This window comes from Corvus cornix, chromosome 27 (genome assembly GCF_000738735.6).
Source record: "Corvus cornix cornix isolate S_Up_H32 chromosome 27, ASM73873v5, whole genome shotgun sequence".
Taxonomy (NCBI): Eukaryota; Metazoa; Chordata; class Aves; order Passeriformes; family Corvidae; genus Corvus; species Corvus cornix.
The window spans coordinates 4,693,317-4,713,009 of NC_046355.1; the positions used below are offsets into that span (position 1 = coordinate 4,693,317).

General features: G+C 58.2%; 1 protein-coding gene across 6 annotated transcripts; it reads left to right on the forward strand.

Annotated features, from left to right (window-relative positions):
• The first annotated feature begins 106 nt into the window (after nt 1-106).
• On the forward strand, nt 107-19,133 carry SZRD1 (SUZ RNA binding domain containing 1). Of its 6 annotated transcripts, none has more exons than XM_039565645.1 (5): nt 107-356; nt 505-684; nt 12,982-13,031; nt 13,938-14,189; nt 17,134-19,133. In XM_039565645.1, the coding sequence occupies exons 1-5, from the start codon at nt 351-353 to the stop codon at nt 17,234-17,236; spliced, it is 591 nt and encodes a 196-aa protein (XP_039421579.1). In that variant the 5' UTR covers nt 107-350; the 3' UTR covers nt 17,237-19,133. The 6 variants fall into 6 exon arrangements, with proteins under 6 accessions (XP_039421579.1, XP_039421578.1, XP_039421580.1 ...); XM_039565644.1 differs by having other exon boundaries at nt 111-356; nt 13,935-14,189; XM_039565646.1 differs by lacking the exons at nt 107-356; nt 505-684 and adding an exon at nt 2,131-2,235 and having other exon boundaries at nt 13,935-14,189.
• Nucleotides 19,134-19,693: the final 560 nt, after the last annotated feature.

Below are 19,693 nucleotides of genomic sequence, written 5' to 3' on the forward strand. Positions count from 1 at the left end.
TGTTTGGATGGTCCCGCCGCCATGTTGAGACGGTGCTGCCACCATGTTGGGAGAGGCGGGCGGGCGAGGCCGCCATGTTGGGGAGGTCGGCGCTGAGGCGGAGGTGCCAGGGCGGATCCCGTTCCCGGTCCCGCTCCCTTCCCGCACCGTCCCGGTTTCCCATCCTCATCCACAGCCCCGGGAGTCGCATCTGGGGCACGGTGACCCTCCCTGCCCGCAGGGGTGCCCCTCAGCGCCTGCTGCAGCCCCGCCATGTCCCTGCGTATCCCTCACAGACCTGGAGCCTCTGAGGGCTCGGCAGGCAGGCGGGATGTGACCTGTCCGTGGAGGGCTGGGGTGCCCCTCTTTCCATGGAGGTGAGGAAAGGAGAGAGCGGAGCCCATTCCATGGGGGAACATCCCTGTGGGAGGCTGTGCTTTGTCACCAGGTCCCGCTGGGTAGTTGTGTGGGGACATTATTCTCCAGGGAAAAGGGAATCACTGCCACGCTCTCTGTCTCCCACAGGCCCGCATCCCACATGGAGGAGCCCGCACGGCATCCCGGGCACACACCGTGCCCGAGGGGATGCTCCAGGAGCCTCGCGGAGAGCTGGGATCGCCGGGGAGGAGCCATGGGATGTGTCCCAGATGCCTTGTGGAGGGCTGGGATAACGTGGGGGGAGCCGTGGAGTTTGTCCTCCACCAGGTGAGTACTCAGCCAGCCGTCAGTGCCACATTCCCAAAGGATCCCAAAGGTTTTGTGGAATGCGCGGCGTCAAACAGAGCTGGGAAGGGGATTTTTTTTACAGCAGGGAAACGTCCAAGGGAACGCCGCTGTGTGGGATCGAGCCAAGCATGCCAGGCACTGGCTGCCGGAAAACTCGGTTCCTGCTGCCCTCTGGAAAATCCTAGAGGATGGGTAGGAGCAGCCTCGGGCTGCTGCAACTTTTCCTCCGGGGCCAGCATTCCCAAGGAGAGGAAACGCCGCATCCCACCCCTCTGAGCTGCCAGAAGAGTTGAAATCCAAGGATTTAACGCCCCCAAACCCCCTCCAACAGTTCCACCTTGGATAAACAGCCCCCCAAAATCCACCTGTGGGGGTGTACGGAGGTTCTCTGCCCAAATGTTGGGCTTGGCAGAGGAGAGGGAGGCACAGGGTGGGTGCTCAGGGCAAACCACAGGGATCAGGATTTATTGTAGCTGGAGGTTTATTGTGACGTTTTTAGGAATCCAGTCGCCATCTGCCGGCAAACTCTGGCTGTTGGGTGGGAATTTGGGGGGAAATTTAAGATGTAAGGGGGACTTTCTGCGACTCCCTGTGCGAAAACTGGGGGGTTTTTAGGGTGCTGAACGGGCAGTTAATTTTGGAGTGAGGAAAAGGAAATGCAAATCCCACCCCAAAAGACTTCGTGTGGCTCGGAGCGCAAAGGAAAACGTTTGTGTAGTGAGTATCTCAGGTATAAATAAGAGAAGTTTAAGAAATTACGGGGTTTTGGGGATTTTTTTTCTGTTTTAAAAGCTGGAGCTGATCCTCGTGCTCCAAAAGAGCAGCTTTGGACTTAAATGAAGAGGCACAAATTGGAGGATGGAAGGACACACAAACACCTGGATGCCTGCAGAAGGGACAAGAGGTTGGATTGGTGGCTGAAATGGCCTAAATTTGGGGGCTGATTTGTCCAATAACCCAAAATTAAGGGAAAACATCTCAAACTTAAAGGAAAATGCCTCAAAATTAAGAGAAAACACCCTAAAACTAAGAGAACCCACCCAAAAATTAAGGGGAAACAAAACTGTTGAAAAACAAACACAAAAAAGGGACCCCAAATTCAAGGGAAAAACACCCCAAAGTCAAGAAAAAACATCCCAAAATTAAGGGAAAAAACCACCCAAAATTAAGGGAAAACTCCTCAAAATTCTTGTAAAACATACCAAAATTAAGGGAAAATACCTCAAAGGGGAAAAAACGCCCAAACTAAGGGAAAACACCTCAACATTTAAGGAAAACACAAAAATTACGGGAAAACGCCTCAGCATTCCAACGCCTGCCCCGAGCCCGGTCCTCCGGGCCGCCAGGGGGCGCTGTGGCGCAGCGCTCCCGCCGCGGCTTCCCGCCCTTTCTGCGCGGTGCGCGTGCGTTGCCGGGCGCGGGCCGGCGGGCGGCGCGCGCATGCGCGGGACGCGGGCCCGGCGGCGGACGGGAATTAAAATGGAAGATGAGGAGGTCGCGGAGAGCTGGGAGGAGGCGGCCGACAGCGGGGTGAGGCCGGCGGCACGGGGCGGCGCGGCGGGCCCGGGACGGCAGGGGGATGCGGGCGGGCGGCGCGGCAGTGCCTGAGAAGGCGGCGGGGCGCGTCCGGCAGCGCGGCGGCTCCGCGGCGCTGCTAGGCCTCTTAAAGGGACCGCGGCCCCGCTCGGCGAGGGGGGGCTGCGGACCGCCCCCAGCCCCGCTCCTCGCCGGTTCTTCAGTCCCCTTTCAGGTCCCTCCTTGGAGCAGCTCCCTGCCCGTCCTCCTTCTCCCCGTGTACTCCTCGGTGTCCGAACCCCCCATCGGCGCGGCGGGGGCTGGGGCGGCAGCTCGGTGGGGTCGCAGCTCAGCCCCGCACAAAGCTCCGGCGCCGGGGAGGATGAGGGGGGAGGGCGGCGAGCAGAGCCAAAATGTGCGTGCCCAGCATGGCAGTGACCCTGGCAGGGCTCTGGGGACAGCGCGGGGGCTGCGGGTGCGCACCCAAAGGCCTTTTTCCCCCTTGATCGCAACGTGCTCCTTCACTCGGGCAGAACGGGGGGAGTCCCAGCGTGGCCCGGTGGGGCTGAAGTTCCCCCCCGCTTTGAGAGCGGCTCAGGAGCTGGAGTTGGCATCGTGTCTGTCACGCTGAGAGACCCCGAGGATTTGTGTGTGCTGTGCTTGCAAATAAAGCGACTGTTTTAGCAGGAGCGTGGGCGGGTGCTCTGCGGGGTGTTCACAGGGAGAGGAAACTCCTCCAGGCAAACTCTGCTTTTAATGAGTTCCTCGGGGTCGTTGAGGATCGGAGGGCAGAAGGGCCTCGGTGAGGAGCCTGAACGGGGCTGTGGGCAGGGGATTGGGTTACGCCTGGCCAGAGCCAGGGGAGCAAAATAGAGCCTGTAACTCAACGCCCGAGAGGGGCCAGTGCCAGGCTGGCAGCAGAGCCGCTCGCCCGCCCCTCCTGCCAAAGCCGGGGGGCTGCGCCCAGCGGGAGCCTCGTGCCCGGCGTCGGAGTTCATTCCAGCACTCCGAAACCGCTCCATGAAGGGACACGGCTGGAGTCGTGGGAGCCGATGACTGTGGCCTTGAGTAATGGTTTAAAATGGTCCAGCTGCTCCAGTCCTGCCACGGAGCGTCTTCCCAGTTTGTCCTTCCTGCTGGTACCTCACAGGTGCTTTTCCTTAGAAGGAAAAATCCCCGTCACTTGTCCTTTCTCAAACTCTTCTCCAGTCCAGGCTGCTGGGAATTCATGCTCATAACCTCAATGGTGCTTGTGCTGCTGAGCAGGGACATTCCCCAGGGAATCACACAATCCTTAAGGTGGGAAAAGCCCTTCAAGACCATCGGGTCCACCCTGTGCCTGATCCCCACCTTGTCACCACCCCGGGACACTCAGTGCCATGTCCAGGCCTTCCTCGGACACCTCTGGAGATGGGCACTCCAGACCTCCCTGGGCAGCCCCTGCCAAGGCCTGACCACCCTTTCCATGACAAAATTCCTCCTGATGTCCAACCCTGGCCCAGCCTGAGGCCGTTCCCTCTCCTCCTGTCCCTGTTCCCTGGCAGCAGAGCCCGACCCCCCCGGCTGCCCCCTCCTGTCAGGGACTTGTGCAGAGCCACAAGGTCCCCCCGGAGCCTCCTTTGCTCCAGGCTGAGCCCCTTTCCCAGCTCCCTCAGCCGTTCCCTCTGGGCCTTGCAGGAGGAGCAGCTGCTGTGGCAGTTGTTGGGGCTCTGGATGCCTGTGGAAGCAGTTGGAGGGACATGGGAAGGGAGCTGCCTGTTCAGGGTGGGAGAGGGGGCAGGAGCTGCTCTCTGGCATCCCCGGGGGTCAGGAAGGGGATTTGACTCCGTGCATGGCAGGAAGGAGCCCTTGAGCTGCTGGTGGTGCCCGTGGGAAGCGGAAAGCTGAGCAGGATGGAGCAGAGGAGAGCCCAGCCTCCCCTTGTCCCGTGGTTCCTGTGGTCCTGCCGGATGCTGGTGCAGCTGGGGACGTTCAGGTGTCCCTGCTGCTGCAGAGGTCACAGCTACAGCAGGCAGCAGGTGGGGACAGAGGAATGAGGGCCAGAATAGGCTCTGCTGTAGCACCAGCAGCGACTGCAGAGCCTCCCGAGGGGCAGCTCTGAGCTCTGCTCTCTGTGACCAGGACAGGACCCAGGGAACGGCTGGAGCTGTGCCAGGGGGGTTTAGATTGGATATCAAGGAAAGGTTCTTCCCCCAGAGGGTGCTGGGCACTGCCCAGGCTCCTCAGGGAATGGGCACGGCCCCGAGGCTGCCAGAGCTCCAGGAGCGTTTGGGCAGCGCTGCCAGGGGTGCCCAGGGTGGGGTTGTTGGGGGGGTCTGTGAAGAGCCAGGGGCTGGACTCTGATCCTTGTGGGTCCCTTCCAGCTGAGGACATTCCATGATTCTGTGATTTTCTTCCATCCAAGGCAGCACAAGATGGATCCCAACATAAAGGCACAAGGCTTGGCAGTCGTGGTTGGTGCTCAGGAGGAGGCTGCAACAAAGCAGAGACATCAAGGAGCAGCTTCAAACACATCCTGTTCTGACAGTGCCAGGACAAGGGGGAATGGCTCCCAGTGCCAGAGGGCAGGGATGGATGGGATATTGGGAAGAAATTCCTCCCTGTGAGGGTGGTGAGGCCCTGGCACAGGGTGCCCAGAGCAGCTGTGGCTGCCCCTGGATCCCTGGCAGTGCCCAAGGCCTGGGTGGGCTTTAAGGTCCCTTCCAGCCCAAACCATTCTGTGATTCTGATATTGCACACAGCTGAGAACCTGAGTTATTTAATTTTTTAGACCCTTCAGCACATGAAGGAACAGTAGAGATCCATGGTGGGTTTTTGGGATGTGTTACCTGTGTCCCAGCATGTAATCTTTTAACATTCCATCCACAGGGGGTTCCTTGTAATCAGATTTTGAGTGCTGGGGTTTTTTTGTTTCTAGTTTTTGGTGAGGCTGAGAATTCTGCTTGAGGCCTTAAAAGAAAGGGGTTGTCAGCAAGAGGCAGCTCTGGGCTGAGCAGAGATCCCGTGGCCTCCTAATTAAAATTCACTTCATTTCTGTCTTGCAGCTCTCCCAAACCAGGGAGCAGGAAAATCTCATTAGGTTGAAGAAAACCCCCAAAAACCTGACACAGCCCTTCTGCTTTGGTTTGGTCACTCAAGCAGCTGTAAAACAAATCCTCAAGCAGTTGTTTAGGTTTTTAATATGGCTTCTGTTTGTCTTTTGGTCTTGTGCCATCAGAATTGCCCCAAAAACGGAGCAGCTCCTTGGGAATGTGCCACCCCTGAGTGACTGTGCCAGGCAGGTGCCCTCTGCTGCGGCAGTGTCACCTGTCCCAGGAATCCTGGGGGCACAGGGTGCAGCAGAAATCCGTGGGGCCTTTGGGTCCCTGTCACCTCCCTGGTGTCTAATTAGAGCCCTGAAATGTCCATGAAATTGGGAGGTTTTGCTTGTCTGGGAGTTACAGGAAGAAAACCAGGGCGTGAGTAACGAGTGAGTTGTCCGAGTTAGGAGTAAGGATGGAGAGGGCTTCAAAGGCCGGTCGGGGTCAGAAAGCACTAATGGGGCTTAATTCCTGGTTTGTTTTTCTGTTGTGTTGTGTGGCCTGGCTGGAAAACACAAATGAGAGGTCAGTTGGTGACACTCAGGCCTGTTTACCTGAGTGAACCGATAATTAAATGTTAGGTGGGAAGCTGGGCTCCCAAACTGGAGTGTATCCATGGTCATGGGTGATCCTCAGCCTGGAGCTGGTGCTTTACAGATGGATTCACTGGTTGTTCCTTTGCCAACTACAGATTGAGTGTATCAGAGTCTTAATAATTGATTTCAGGTCAGAATCTCCTTCTGCTTCATCCCAAGGGGTTGGACAGCTCTGATCCCTGCTCTGTATGCCCAGGGACAGGACTGACGGAGCAGCTGGAGCTGTGCCAGGGAGGGTTAGGTTAGATATCAGGGAAAGGTTCTTCCCCCAGAGGGTGCTGGGCACTGCCCAGGCTCCCCAGGGAATGGGCACGGCCCCGAGGCTGCCAGAGCTCCAGGAGCGTTTGGGCAGCGCTGCCAGGGGTGCCCAGGGTGGGGTTGTTGGGGTGTCTGGGCAGGGCCAGGGGCTGGACTGGATGATCCTTGTGTTCCAGCTCAGGATATTCTGTGGTTCTCTGCAGGTCAAACATTACTCTGGCAATCCAAAACAGGTTAAAAAAATCATGGAATTGATCTCTTCGTTTGTCTTTTTCCCCCTGGAGTTTGCAGATTGAGCTCCCAGCTGCTGCTTCCAGCCTCCCCAGTGGCACCCACCGATGCCAGCCATGCCTCGCCAGTCCCCCCAGGAAGGGAAAACCTGCCCCATTTCCCAGCTGTCCAGGAGGATGGGAGCAGCCAAAGGCCTGGGAATGAACTTTGCCCTGGCCTGGGGGCCGGGGATTGTCCCCTGCTTGTGTCGCAGCGCTGGGGGAGGACAGGTCACCTGAGGTGGCAGAAGGCCTCCTGTCTGTCACCTGAATGAGTCTGTGAGGGTGGGGTGGGTGTCACCTGCCAGCAAAGGCTCCAGGTCACTGGATCTGAAGGTTTCAGCTCCTGTCACTTGGAGCTGCTGAGTGGGATTGAAGTCCAGCAGAGTCAGAAGGGAAGTGTTTTGGACACTGTGACCTCCCTCTGCTCATGACTGCTGTGGTCAGAGGCCACAGTAACGAGGTTTGGGTGTACAGGAGCTGTAGCCATGAGGAAAACCGGGTTTTGGTGTCAGGGCTGTGAGGGTCATGGAATCCCAGGATGGTTTGGGTTGGAGGGACCTTAAAGCCCATCCAGTGCCACCCTCTGCCATGGGCAGGGACACCTTCCACTGTCCCAGGGTGCTCCAAGCCCCATCCAGCCTGGCCTTGGACACTGCCAGGGATCCAGGGGCAGCCCCAGCTGCTCTGGGCACCCTGTGCCAGGGCCTGCCCACCCTCACAGGGAATAGTTCCTTCCCAGTATCCCACCTAACCCTGCCCTCTGGCAGTGGGAGCCATTCCCCCTTGTCCTGGCACTCCAGACCCTTGTCCAGAGTCCCTCTCCAGCTCTCCTGGAGCCCCTTCAGGCCCCTGAAGGGGCTCTGAGGTCTCCCTGGAGCCTTCTCCTCTCCAGGCTGAACACCCCCAGCTCTCCCAGCCTCTCCTCCCAGCAGAGCTGCTCCATCCCTCTGCTCATCCTGGAGCCTCCTCTGGACTCTCTCCAGCAGCTCCAGGCCCTTCCTGTGCTGGGACAGGGCTGGGGCAGCTCTGCAGGTGGGGTCCCACCTGAGCAAGGCAGAGGGGCAGAATCCCCCCTCTCCTGCTGCCATTGTGCTGGGATGAGCCCAGGATGGGTTTAGATTTCCCGCACCAAAAAGATTTTGGGCAAGCTTTCACCAAGTGTTTGCTTTAGGTGCTGTCCAAAAAAATCTTGAAACTGGGAAATGTGGGTTTCTGTTTCTGCTGCTTGGTGTTGCTTGGGCAGAGGGAGGTTTCTTGGTAAGAAATGGGAAGTTTGGAGGTTGGGAATGAACAGTGGGAAGTGAGGGTTGGTTTGGGATATTGCAGCAAGGGAGAAGGAGCTGCTGCCCTCCCAAGTGCTTCCCCCACCCATAACATGTCCATGCTGGGAATACCGTGTGGCACTGCCAGGCTTGTTCCCAAAAATACCCCCGTGTCCTGGTTCTCAGTCTCCTGGTGCCGGGGAGCAGGATCTACCCACGGAGACCTAAACACCTGGGGCTTTCTGGGACAGGCCACTGCCAGGCCTGAGCGTGGCAGAGTGACTGGGAGAGCTATTTAATGGGGCAGGCTGGTTCCCAGTAGCCTCAGGAACTGGAATGTCGCAGTAATTGATTAATTTCTCTTTGGAGGAGGGAAATAGGTGGATGATGAGGAGATCAGGGACTGTCCACGTCTGCTCTTTCCTGATGGTGTTTTGGGGAAGTAGTTCCAGCTTCAGGTCCCCACCAACAGCTCTGGTGACCTCAGATCTTAAAACTTGTTTTTATTTCCTAAAGAAAAGAACATGAACCAGGCTTTGGAGTTTGTCTTCTGGAATTGCCAGAGTATCCAGTGGTGCTTTAATGAGCAGACAAGGCCGTGGTTTTGGGAGGGTCCAGCTCCAGCCTAAATTCCCTTGTTCTGGGATTTGACATTCCATGTTATTGGAGTGAGAAGGGGTAGAAGGTTGTGCTGGGAGTAAATACAGCAGAGAACCTGGTTAATGGTTTTCCAGAGCTTTGGAATGTTACCAGGGATCCAGGAGAGCACCGGGACCACCCTGTGCTCCAGTAGGGATCTCCCCTGGATTTCTGCAGAGGAATTTTGGAGGAAGAGGGGGAAATACCCACCCAGTGTAAGTGATTTATACAAAGTCTCTGCCTTCCTCACACCTTCAGTCAAGGTCACTCACTAAACTTGGGATAAACACCAGCCAGGGGTTATCTTGTTATTCCTTCCCTGGATCAGCCGAGCTCGGAGCTGCCGGTATTTGTTGTGTTTGGAGAGTCCTTGCTGGCAGGGATGGGGGGGATAATGCTTTGTTTGTGTCCAGTGCACTGCAGTTATTCCCAAAAGGTTCTTTGGACAGTGGCATGGGCTGACTCGGGCCCCCCTGTGCTTTGCAATATTCTGGAGAGCTGGTTTTGCTTGGGAATGTGCCTCCATCCCATGGGGAACCATGATCCATAGGAATCATGGAGCTGACCTCCACAGGGCCGTCCCTTCCTGAAGGCACATTCGATCTCCAGCTCACCAGGAACATCACCAAGGTATCAGCTTTATGGCTGGGGTGGCTCTTTAGGATGCCAGGCCATGGGAATGTGGGATCTGAGCGGCAGCTTCGTGTCCTGGGGTCTGTGTCTGCATTCCAAGGGGGGTTGTGGATCCTCTGCTGTTCTCCTCAGGGGTGGGGTAGGAAGGATGGCTGTGATGGGGCAGGAGCTCAGTTTCCATGACGTCCTTGTCCACAAATGCAGCCTAAATGTCAGAGAACAGAGTCTCCTTCAGGCTGTTTGTTTGGGTCCTGTTTGGCATCCACAAATAATAGCCCTAAAAATAGGTGGGTGAGATTCCTTACTAATCTGTGGGGGAGGGGGTTTTGCACAGGGATGTGAACCAGGCTTGGTTTTCGGCTAAGCTTGTCAGGGAAGTGGGGGCTTGGGAGGGCCCCTCAGGTGATGGAGACCTGGGGTTTGTCCAGAGTGACCTGTCCAGGTCCTCAGATGCCAAATCCAGCTGCCTCTCCAGACAGCTCATGCCTTTGGTGCTTGTAGTGCCTTTGGCACTCGCCCTCCGAGTCAGCTCCTAATTTTATCTCGTTACCCACACGGTGACAACGTGACACAGCAGTGCAGCGGGAATGACATCAGCAGACGGATGGATCCGTGTGGAGCAGCGGCAGGGATTTGATTTTAATTAAAAGTGAGCAGTGCCAAGGTGATTCTGCTTTTAAATTGGTGCAGTGATCCCTGTCACGAGCTGCGAGGCTTCTCATGGCTGGGGCTGTCTCTGCACGTGGTGTTCAAGTGCTCCATTCCTACAATTCCAAACATCCTAGTAATGAATGCTGAGCTTCCTGGAAAATGTGGAGTCAGTTCCTGTGTTTAAAAGAAAACAATTTCTGTCGCACCAAGAGGTGTGTGAGGTTGGGGAGCTGCTTTTGACTGTATTTAAACATGAAGGGAGATTTTTTCCTACCCAAAAGTTCAGTGGATATCTGGAGGCAGCTGGAATCCCTTCAGCAGCGCCATGAATTCCATGGATTCTGCAGGACTACCAGTTGTTTGGCTGGGGTGGGAGGGATCTGCCTGTGTTTGGTGTGAATGGCTGGTTTATGTTATTCTGCCAAGATTTCTAGGTGTGGAGGAAGCCTCGTGTTCTGGAGAGAACCCCGTGGATCCATCAGCTGCTGGGGCTGGAACTTGGGGAATATTTTAGCTGCTCCTTGCTGTGCTCCTTGTGCCAGCCTGGTGTGGGCACAGGCCAGGGCAGTGCCTGTCCTCTGGGCTGGGGCACCTCCAGTCCTGGGACCCTCGTGGCAAGAAGGGACGTGGAGCGGCTGGAGCATGTCCAGGGCAGGGAATGGAGCTGGGAAGGGGCTGGAGCCCCAGGAGCGGCTGAGGGAGCTGGGAAAGGGGCTCAGGCTGGAGCAAAGGAGGCTCAGGGGGGACCTTGTGGCTCTGCACAAGTCCCTGACAGGAGGGGGCAGCCGGGGGGGTCGGGCTCTGCTGCCAGGGAACAGGGACAGGAGGAGAGGGAACGGCCTCAGGCTGGGCCAGGGGAGGCTCAGGGTGGAGGCCAGGAAAGGGTGGTCAGGCCTTGGCAGGGGCTGCCCAGGGAGGTCTGGAGTCCCCATCCCTGGAGGTGTCCAAGGAAGGGCTGGAGGTGGCACTCAGGGCTCTGGGCTGGGTGCAAGGTGGGGATCAGGCACAGGGTGGACTCTGTGATCCAAGGCCTTTTCCCACCTAAATGATCCTGTGTGATCCTTGGTGAGGAGCTCCCCAAGCACAGAGCAGCTGCTGAGTGTGTTGGCAGTGGTTTATGATCCAGGACCGTGCACTTTCTCTGTGACCACTGGCAGCTCTGGGGGATTGGAGACAAAGACACCAAGACTTTTGCCGGAAGTGACCTGCTCAGAGTGGGAAAGAGTGAAACAGACTGTGAAGGAGTCACGGTGGCTTTGAAGGGTTCCTTGGAATAAGTTTTTGTATTGAGCAGAGTAAAGTTTCATTTTTGCTCTGGTAGAGGAGGCTGCAGGTTGTGGTTGGAGTGTCCGGCGTGTGCGGGGCTGTCCAGCAGCGCTCGGGCCGCTGACAGTGACGTGAGTCACCTGTGCTCAGGTGGGGGTGACGCTCTGCAATTGCAGCATCTCGCAGCCCCGCGTTCGGAGCGTGGCTTCAGCCCCGGGCTCGCCTCCAGAGGCACCAGCAGTGTAGGAACATGACTTTGCCAAAGCCACCTCTCCTCTGCCAGGAAGGAGGGAGCAGAACAGAGCCTTCCTCGGGGCTGCCGTATGGCTTGTGGCACTGCCATGCCCACGGTCCCACCTGAGGGCCCAGCACCCGTGTTTGGCTCTGGAGTCGCTGCTTGGACTGAAATGAGTTGAGAAGCTCCTGAGTGCATTTCCCCCCCTTCCACCCCGTTTTCCTGTTGTTTCTCTCCCCCATGCACTGAAATATTTAATAAGGGATATTCCAGGAGGCCCTGGGAGCTGGGGTGAACTCTCGGAAGCTGAAAAAGTGGTTTCAGGACCAGGATGTCACCTCGGCTGGCTCAGTGAGGAGCCAACCGCTTCCCCTCAGTTTGACTTCCAGTGTTTGCCACCAGCTGCTCCACAGCATCTCCATCCTCACCAGGATATCCGCTTCCCTGCTGCCTGTTTCCTTTTCCTCCCTCCTGAGCAGCAGTGGGATGGGATTTTCTTCCCTCCCAGTCCTCTTGAAGAGGAAGGAAACTGCAGGTGTTTGTCCTCCACAGGAGGCTCTGTCTGAGAGCTGCCTTGTGAAGCTCTGCCTGGTTTTGTTACCTCCCAGGACAGAGTTGGGTAGGAAACTCAACTTCCCACCCGCCTTTTATCTTCCTGAAATGATTTATTCCTTTCTAGGTGGAGGCTGCCATGGCCTGTATGACCAACAGCAAACACTGGTTTGGCATCTTGTAGTGACTTGCGCTCCTTCCCAGCTCTCTGGGGCAGCAGGGAATCTCTGTCCAAACCCGTTCCTTTCCCGAGCTGTGCCCGCTGTGGTTCCTGCTGGCAGCGTGGGGAAGCAACCAGGCCTCAAAGCGGAGCAGTTGCCTCCTGCCAGAAGTCTGGAATTTCCTTCAGTAGTGCCAGTTATCAGCTGGCTAAACTAGGACACTCTCAGGTAGTGTTTTCCCCCCTTCCTTGATGATTAAATCAAACACAAGAAGCTGCTTTGGAGCCTCTTTTAACAGAGCTCTCGTGAGGATCTAAAAATACCGGCGGGGTTGGGGCAGGTCACCTGCAGCAGGGTTGAAACTTCGTTGTTGGCTTCGTTTTCCTCCTTAGCTGAGTTTCTCTGCGTAATTGCTGCGGTTGCAACACCTGGCCACCTTCGCCGAGGTGGATGCCAGCCTCGGGCAGAGGCTGACACGCTCAAATCCCGGCTCTGCCAGGGTGATTAAGGCGTCTTTCCGCCGATGGGTGACTCGGCAGCGTGTGGAAAGGCAAGGAGCAGCACAGGGAGGCTCCCGCGTGCGTGTGGGGCAGGGCAGGGACTTCTCCTGACAGGAATGTGGCCCTGCCGGCCAGGGCCAGCCCTTCCCACGGCCGTGGGCTCGGGGCTCAGCTCCCCCTGGAACCGCGCCTGCGAATCGCCCCGGCCGGCGGCTGCTGCTGCTGCTGCTCTGCCCGGGAGGTTTGGCGCCGGTTCCCGCTGGGATCTGGGAATACCTTGCTGTGGAATCCTGTGGTTTTTTACCTTCATAGGGGTTTCTTTGCCAGCCGAAGCGGTTAAAATGAGCGATGAGTGCGCCGCGCCGCGCCACGCCGGATCCACGGCCTGCTGTGGGTGTACTCCTGCTTACAGCACCATACTCGTGGTGCCTTTGCTTTTCTTGTGGATTATCCGTGGTGGCTTTGCTTTTCTTCTTGATTCCCAAGTAATCCTCAGTTTGTGAGGAATCACACACTCCCTACCCCCTTTATAGATCAGCATTCGGAAGAGTGAAATCAAATGTGTGCCCGGACAGGCTCAAACTCTGACCTCCAAGCTGAGATTTGTGTTCATTTTATTAAAAACTTCATGTTTTTACTTTTCTCTCCTTTTCTAGGAAATAGACAGACGGTTGGAAAAGAAGCTGAAGATCACACAGAAGGAAAGGTAAAATCCTGATTTTCCTGAGGCGCTGTTGGACAACTGGAGGCCTGGGGAGCGGGAACAGTGGGGAAACAGCTTCAAACTGAGCAGGGAGCGCTGGGTTGGAGCTGGGCATTAGGGAATCCCTGTCTCCGTGCCACTAGGTGGCCCTTCGGAGCCGCGGCAGGGCAGCAGAAAGCTGCTCCAGAGTGATTTGATTTCAGAGCTGGCTTCTCCAGACTGGCTGTAGCTCCAGCTGGGGGGAAGCCATGTAAGAAAAAGGCACTCGGGGAAAGAAATGGGTGAGTCAGGTAATCCCAGCTCGATTGACTTGCTGTGTCTTGCACCAGGGAGAGTTTCTTTTCCTGCTTCCTTTGGGTCGGGGCAGGGGTGTGTTATTGCCTCCTACCAGAAATGTTTCTAATCACTGCTGACAAGTCCTTTGTTGTTGGGGGTTTTTCCCCTTTGATTAGTAGAGAGTCATGGGATTGATTCTCTGGGCAGAAAAGGGACTATAAAGCATTCAGATGGTGAGATGGGGCCGAGGCTGGCTCTGAGGAGTGAAGCAGCAGGGTTGGAGCGAAAGGCTGGGTATCCTGGTGAGAGGAGCCCTAAAAATCCTTGCAGTGAATGAAATCAAGGTGCTTATATCAATATCTTTGACTAGAAATGCTAAAACTTTACCCAGTGTCTGTTCCCTTTCCTTCAGTGGAGTCCAGTGGTGTCAAACATAGCAGGGACTGATTTTCCATCCCTTTCCGAGCTAATCCGCTGCTCTTGTTTAGAGTTACAACTATAACGAGGTCTTTAATTATTCCGGGCTGCTCTTAATCACAGGGAGTGACATCTGAGCACGAGGAATTCACACGCCGGGCGGAAAACCCCCGTGGAAAACAAGCACCAACCCAATGCTTTTCTTTCCAACAGCAGAAAGTCCAAATCTCCTCCCAAAGTGCCGATCGTGATCCAGGACGACAGCCTTCCCGCAGGGCCTCCCCCCCAGATCCGCATCCTCAAGAGGCCGACGAGCAACGGCGTCCTCAGCAACCCCAACTCTGCCAGCCGCCCGGCCTTCCCCGTGAAATCCCTGGCGCAGCGCGAGGCCGAGTACGCCGAGGCCAGGAAACGGATCCTGGGCAGCGCCAGCCCCGAGGAGGAGCAGGAGAAGCCCATCCTGGATAGGTGAGAGCAGCTCCTCGGGAATTCCTGCCTGGCACGAGTGGGGGTGAGCTCCTCCGGGAGTACAGCCAGGCCAGCAAGGAGAGAGGAGGGCTCTGTTAGCAGAGCCTCAGCTGCGTGGGAGTGAGGGCAAGTGCCTGAGAAGGCCGTAACTCATGGAATCGTTAAGGTTGGAAAAGCCCTCCAAGATCACAGAGTGCAGCCATTAACTGGCACCGCCGTGTTCCCCACTAAACGTGTCCCCAGGTGCCACCTCCATGTGCCTTTGGAACACTTCCAGGGATCCAGGGGCAGCCCCAGCTGCTCTGGGCACCTTGTGCCAGGGCCTGCCCACCCTCACAGGGAACAATTCCTTCCCAGTATCCCACCTAACCCTGCCCTCTGGCACTGGGAAGCCATTCCCTGTGTCCTGTCTCTCCAGGCTCTTGTCCAAAGTCCCTCCATCTTTCCTGGTGGCCCCTTCAGATACTTCAGGAAGGCCACAGTTCGGTCACCCCAGAGGTTCTCTTCTCCAGGCTGAACAATCCCAATTTCCTCAGCCTTTCCTCCTCGCAGAGCTGTTCCATCCCTCTGATCCCCTTGGTGGGCTCCTTTGGACTTGTTCCATGTCCTTGTGCTGGGGATCCCAGAGCATGTGACAACATCCCTGCAGTGCAGGGGTTTCCCAAAGGCACTCGGAATTCCACACTGCATTGCCTCCACCCCTGCTCCCAGTGTCCCTGCAGCCCTGCTCCTCTGTCCCTGCAGGCCCCAGCTCTGCTCCCAGTGTCCCTGCAGGCCCCAGCCCTGCTCCCAGTGTCCCTGCAGCCCTGCTCCCAGTGTCCCTGCAGCCCTGCTCCCAGTGTCCCTGCAGGCCCCAGCCCTGCTCCCAGTGTCCCCAGCTCTGCTCCCAGTGTCCCTGCAGGCCCCAGCCCTGCTCCCAGTGTCCCTGCAGCCCTGCTCCCAGTGTCCCTGCAGGCCCCAGCCCTGCTCCCAGTATCCCTGCAGCCCTGCTCCCAGTGTCCCTGCAGGCCCCAGCCCTGCTCCCAGTGTCCCCAGCCCTGCTCCCAGTGTCCCTGCAGGCCCCAGCCCTGCTCCCAGTGTCCCCAGCCCTGCTCCCAGTGTCCCCAGCTCTGCTCCCAGTGTCCCTGCAGGCCCCAGCCCAGTGTCCCAGTGTCCCCAGCCCTGCTCCCAGTGTCCCCAGCTCTGCTCCCAGTGTCCCTGCAGGCCCCAGCTCTGCTCCCAGTGTCCCCAGCTCTGCTCCAGTGTCCCCAGCTCTGCTCCCAGTGTCCCTGCAGGCCCCAGCCCAGTGTCCCAGTGTCCCCAGCCCTGCTCCCAGTGTCCCCAGCTCTGCTCCCTGTGTCCCTGCAGCCCCCAGCCCTGCTCCCAGTGTCCCCAGCCCTGCTCCCAGTGTCCCCAGCTCTGCTCCCTGTGTCCCTGCAGCCCCCAGCCCTGCTCCCAGTGTCCCCAGCTCTGCTCCCAGTGTCCCAGTGTCCCCAGCCCTGCTCCCAGTGTCCCCAGCCCTGCTCCCAGTGTCCCCAGCTCTGCTCCCAGTGTCCCTGCAGGCCCCAGCCCTGCTCCCAGTGTCCCCAGCCCTGCTCCCAGTGTCCCCAGCTCTGCTCCTCTGTCCCTGCAGGCCCCAGCCCAGTGTCCCAGTGTCCCCAGCCCTGCTCCCAGTGTCCCTGCAGGCCCCAGCCCTGCTCCCAGTGTCCCCAGCTCTGCTCCCAGTGTCCCAGTGTCCCCAGCCCTGCTCCCTGTGTCCCTGCAGCCCCCAGCCCTGCTCCCAGTGTCCCCAGCTCTGCTCCCAGTGTCCCCAGCCCTGCTCCCAGTGTCCCTGCAGGCCCCAGCCCTGCTCCCAGTGTCCCCAGCCCTGCTCCCAGTGTCCCCAGCTCTGCTCCCAGTGTCCCTGCAGCCCCCAGCCCTGCTCCCAGTGTCCCCAGCCCTGCTCCCAGTGTCCCCAGCTCTGCTCCCTGTGTCCCTGCAGCCCCCAGCCCTGCTCCCAGTGTCCCCAGCTCTGCTCCCAGTGTCCCTGCAGGCCCCAGCCCTGCTCCCAGTGTCCCCAGCCCTGCTCCCAGTGTCCCCAGCTCTGCTCCCAGTGTCCCCGCAGGCCCCAGCTCTGCTCCCAGTGTCCCCAGCTCTGCTCCCAGTGTCCCTGCAGGCCCCAGCTCTGCTCCCAGTGTCCCCAGCCCTGCTCCCAGTGTCCCCAGCCCTGCTCCCAGTGTCCCTGCAGGCCCCAGCCCTGCTCCCAGTGTCCCCAGCCCTGCTCCCAGTGTCCCCAGCTCTGCTCCTCTGTCCCTGCAGCCCCCAGCCCTGCTCCCAGTGTCCCCAGCTCTGCTCCCAGTGTCCCCGCAGCCCTGCTCCCAGTGTCCCAGTGTCCCCAGCCCTGCTCCCTGTGTCCCTGCAGCCCCCAGCCCTGCTCCCAGTGTCCCCAGCTCTGCTCCCAGTGTCCCTGCAGGCCCCAGCCCTGCTCCCAGTGTCCCCAGCCCTGCTCCTCTGTCCCTGCAGCCCCCAGCTCTGCTCCCAGTGTCCCCAGCCCTGCTCCCAGTGTCCCCACCCCCTGCTCCCAGGGTCCCTGCAGGCCCCAGCCCTGCTCCCAGTGTCCCCAGCCCTGCTCCCAGTGTCCCCAGCCCTGCTCCTATGTCCCTGCAGGCCCCAGCCCAGTGTCCCTGCAGCCCCCAGCCCTGCTCCCAGTGTCCCCAGCTCTGCTCCTCTGTCCCTGCAGGCCCCAGCCCTGCTCCCAGTGTCCCCAGCCCTGCTCCCAGTGTCCCTGCAGGCCCCAGCCCTGCTCCCAGTGTCCCCAGCCCTGCTCCCAGTGTCCCCAGCCCAGTGTCCCAGTGTCCCCAGCCCTGCTCCTCTGTCCCTGCAGGCCCCAGCCCAGTGTCCCAGTGTCCCCAGCCCTGCTCCTCTGTCCCTGCAGGCCCCAGCCCAGTGTCCCAGTGTCCCCAGCCCTGCTCCTCTCTCCCTGCAGGCCGCCGCGGATCTCGCAGCCCGAGGACACCAGGCAGCCCAACAATGTGATCCGGCAGCCGCTGGGCCCCGATGGCTCCCAGGGCTTCAAGCAGCGCAGATAGAGGCGGATGCGCCGTTCCGCCGGCACGGACACACGGACCTGGGCGAGGGGACCTCCCGGGGTGATTTGCACTGTGACCCTTTTGCTCTGCCCACTGTGACCTTCAGCCCCACGCACTGTGACCTCCCCTCTGCACCCACTGTGACCGGCGATCCCAGCAGGGCTGTCCCCGCAGCCAGGGGGACGAGAGGGGGCCGTGCCGGACTCGGCCGGGCGCAGGGCGGTGTGCGTGTCCCGCCCGGGTGGGAGCGAGCGCCAGCAATAACGCTTGTTGTACTCGAAACCTGGCATTTAAGGGAAAGAAAAAAAAAAAAAAAGGTGGGAAGCCTCCCCAGCCACGCATGTTGTCCTCATCACTTCCAGAACGAGTTCTGTTTCCAAGGATTTTAGGTTCTTTTATTTGGTTTTCTGTTTGCTTTCTGTATCTCGGATTGGCGGAGGTCGTGGGAAGGGTTTGAGCTGTTTGTTTGAATCCAGAGAGGTAGCTGAGCGTTCCGCAGGGAATTCCATTGGATTTCCGTGACTTTGACGGCTCGGGGATGACGAGCTCATGCTTCTCCTTCTCCATTTCCACTGCCATGGAAGTGAGCTCCTGGATATCCCCGGATACCTCGGGGTTGGACCCAGTTTACGTCTTGCTCCTGTTAAAGCTTGGCTCTGATTCCCTGCTGGCTTTGAGGAAAAGCTTGAAATACATCCTTTTTGGGTTCTTTTTTATTTGGGGAGAAGGGAATGCAGAGTGACCCCGTGAAAATGCCTGCTGTCCGGCCACGGAGGGCCGGGCAGTGAAGAATTAGGGAGATGTGGCGAGGAGGAGAGTATCCGGCGCCGCTCCGGCCGTGACGTCGGGCAGTGGGATATCCCGAGGGTCCGGCCTCGGGCAGCGCAGGGACGGTACGAGCTCTCCCGGAATGGCAGAACCGGGAACCAGACCAGCCTTGGAGAAAGCCTGGATGATCCCTCCGTCTCCCTGGAGGCAGCGAGGCTTCAGGGAAGGGATCGTTCTCCTCCGGCTCCCGGGAAGAGGACAGGGAGGCTGCTGCTCCCCAGGAACAGAGATGTTCCCCCCTGGATGAAGCTGAGTCTCACTTGGTATCAAGGGATTGGATGAACACTAAATGCCCTCCTTGGAGGGGACGGCACCTGGAAAGCTGGGTGGTTCCCGATGGATTCCTGCATCCGGCTGCTGCCTTCAGTGGGCTCGAGGGGGATCGAGCCAATCTTGACGTGCACGAGAAGCCCTGGGTGGAAATAAGGCTTCAATCCACCGAAACGGGAAAATAAAAACTACCTGTGTATCCAAGCGATCCGCCGGAAGGTTAATGAGCTCCTCGCAGCTGGTTCCAGGCGGGGCGGGATTCCCCCGGGATTCCCCCGGGATTCCCCGGGATCCCCAGCCCCCAGTGACTTTTGGGGGATCTCACTCATCCCCCCTGGGCTGGGGGCCGGGATGAGCTCCGGGAGGGAGAAGGACGTCAGCAATAACCGTAGTCACCGCGCCTTTCCTTAATTACTCCTAAAAATAGCGTCGAATAGCCAAAAAACTCCCGAACCCACCGGATTTCTGGTGCGCGTGGTCGGTGTCACAGCGCTGCCTCCTCCGTGTCCGGCACCGGGATTCCACCACCGGCACTGAGACCTCTGGCACCAAAATCCCCTTTTCCAGCACTGAAATCTCCTTCTCCGACACGGAAATCTCCCGGCTGCTCCTGCTGCGTCCCGGTGCCCAGGATACGTCCCGCCCGCGGGCAGGGCTCGGCGGCGTTCCTGTGGGAAGCGCCTTCATCCCGAGGAGGGGAGGAGGAACACGGTACCGCGTGTTTTCGCCCCAAAAAACGTGCGCCGGAAAGAAAACGTTTTATAAATTGTATTTTAAATAAATGTCTTTAAACTTTTCACGGCTTGATGGCTCCCTCCTTTATCCCCGTGGCTCCCACGGGTGGCTTTTTGGTGGCAGGGGCATAAAAGTCCACCAGGAAAGTCTGGGAGCGTTCGGCCGTAATTGTGCCAGTTTTACCCAAAACCAGGGAATTTTGCCCCGTTTTTAGGGTGGTTGGGAGGAGTGGTTCGAGGAGGGTGGGAAGGGCAGTGCTCCAAGAGAAGATGTGGATCCCAAACGTGGTTGTGAGCGCTGCCTCTCCATGGAGGAGAAGGAAGCAAATTAGTTAATTTAACTAATTAATTGAAGTGAATTGAATTGAATTGAATCGAATTGAACTGAATTATTTTGCTGCTCCGTGCTGGCTCCCCCCTGGATGTTGTGCTCCATAATGTCCGGAGAAGGTGCTGGAGGCTCTTGGGGTGAGGAGGAGTCCGGCAGCTCCCGCAGCCCCCGGCTCCCTTGGAATTCTGGTGATTTTTAACAATTTATTTATAATAGCAATCATGTAAATATAGAACATTAATATAGAAATATTCGCAAATATATACATATATTGAATAGAGAACAAATATAATG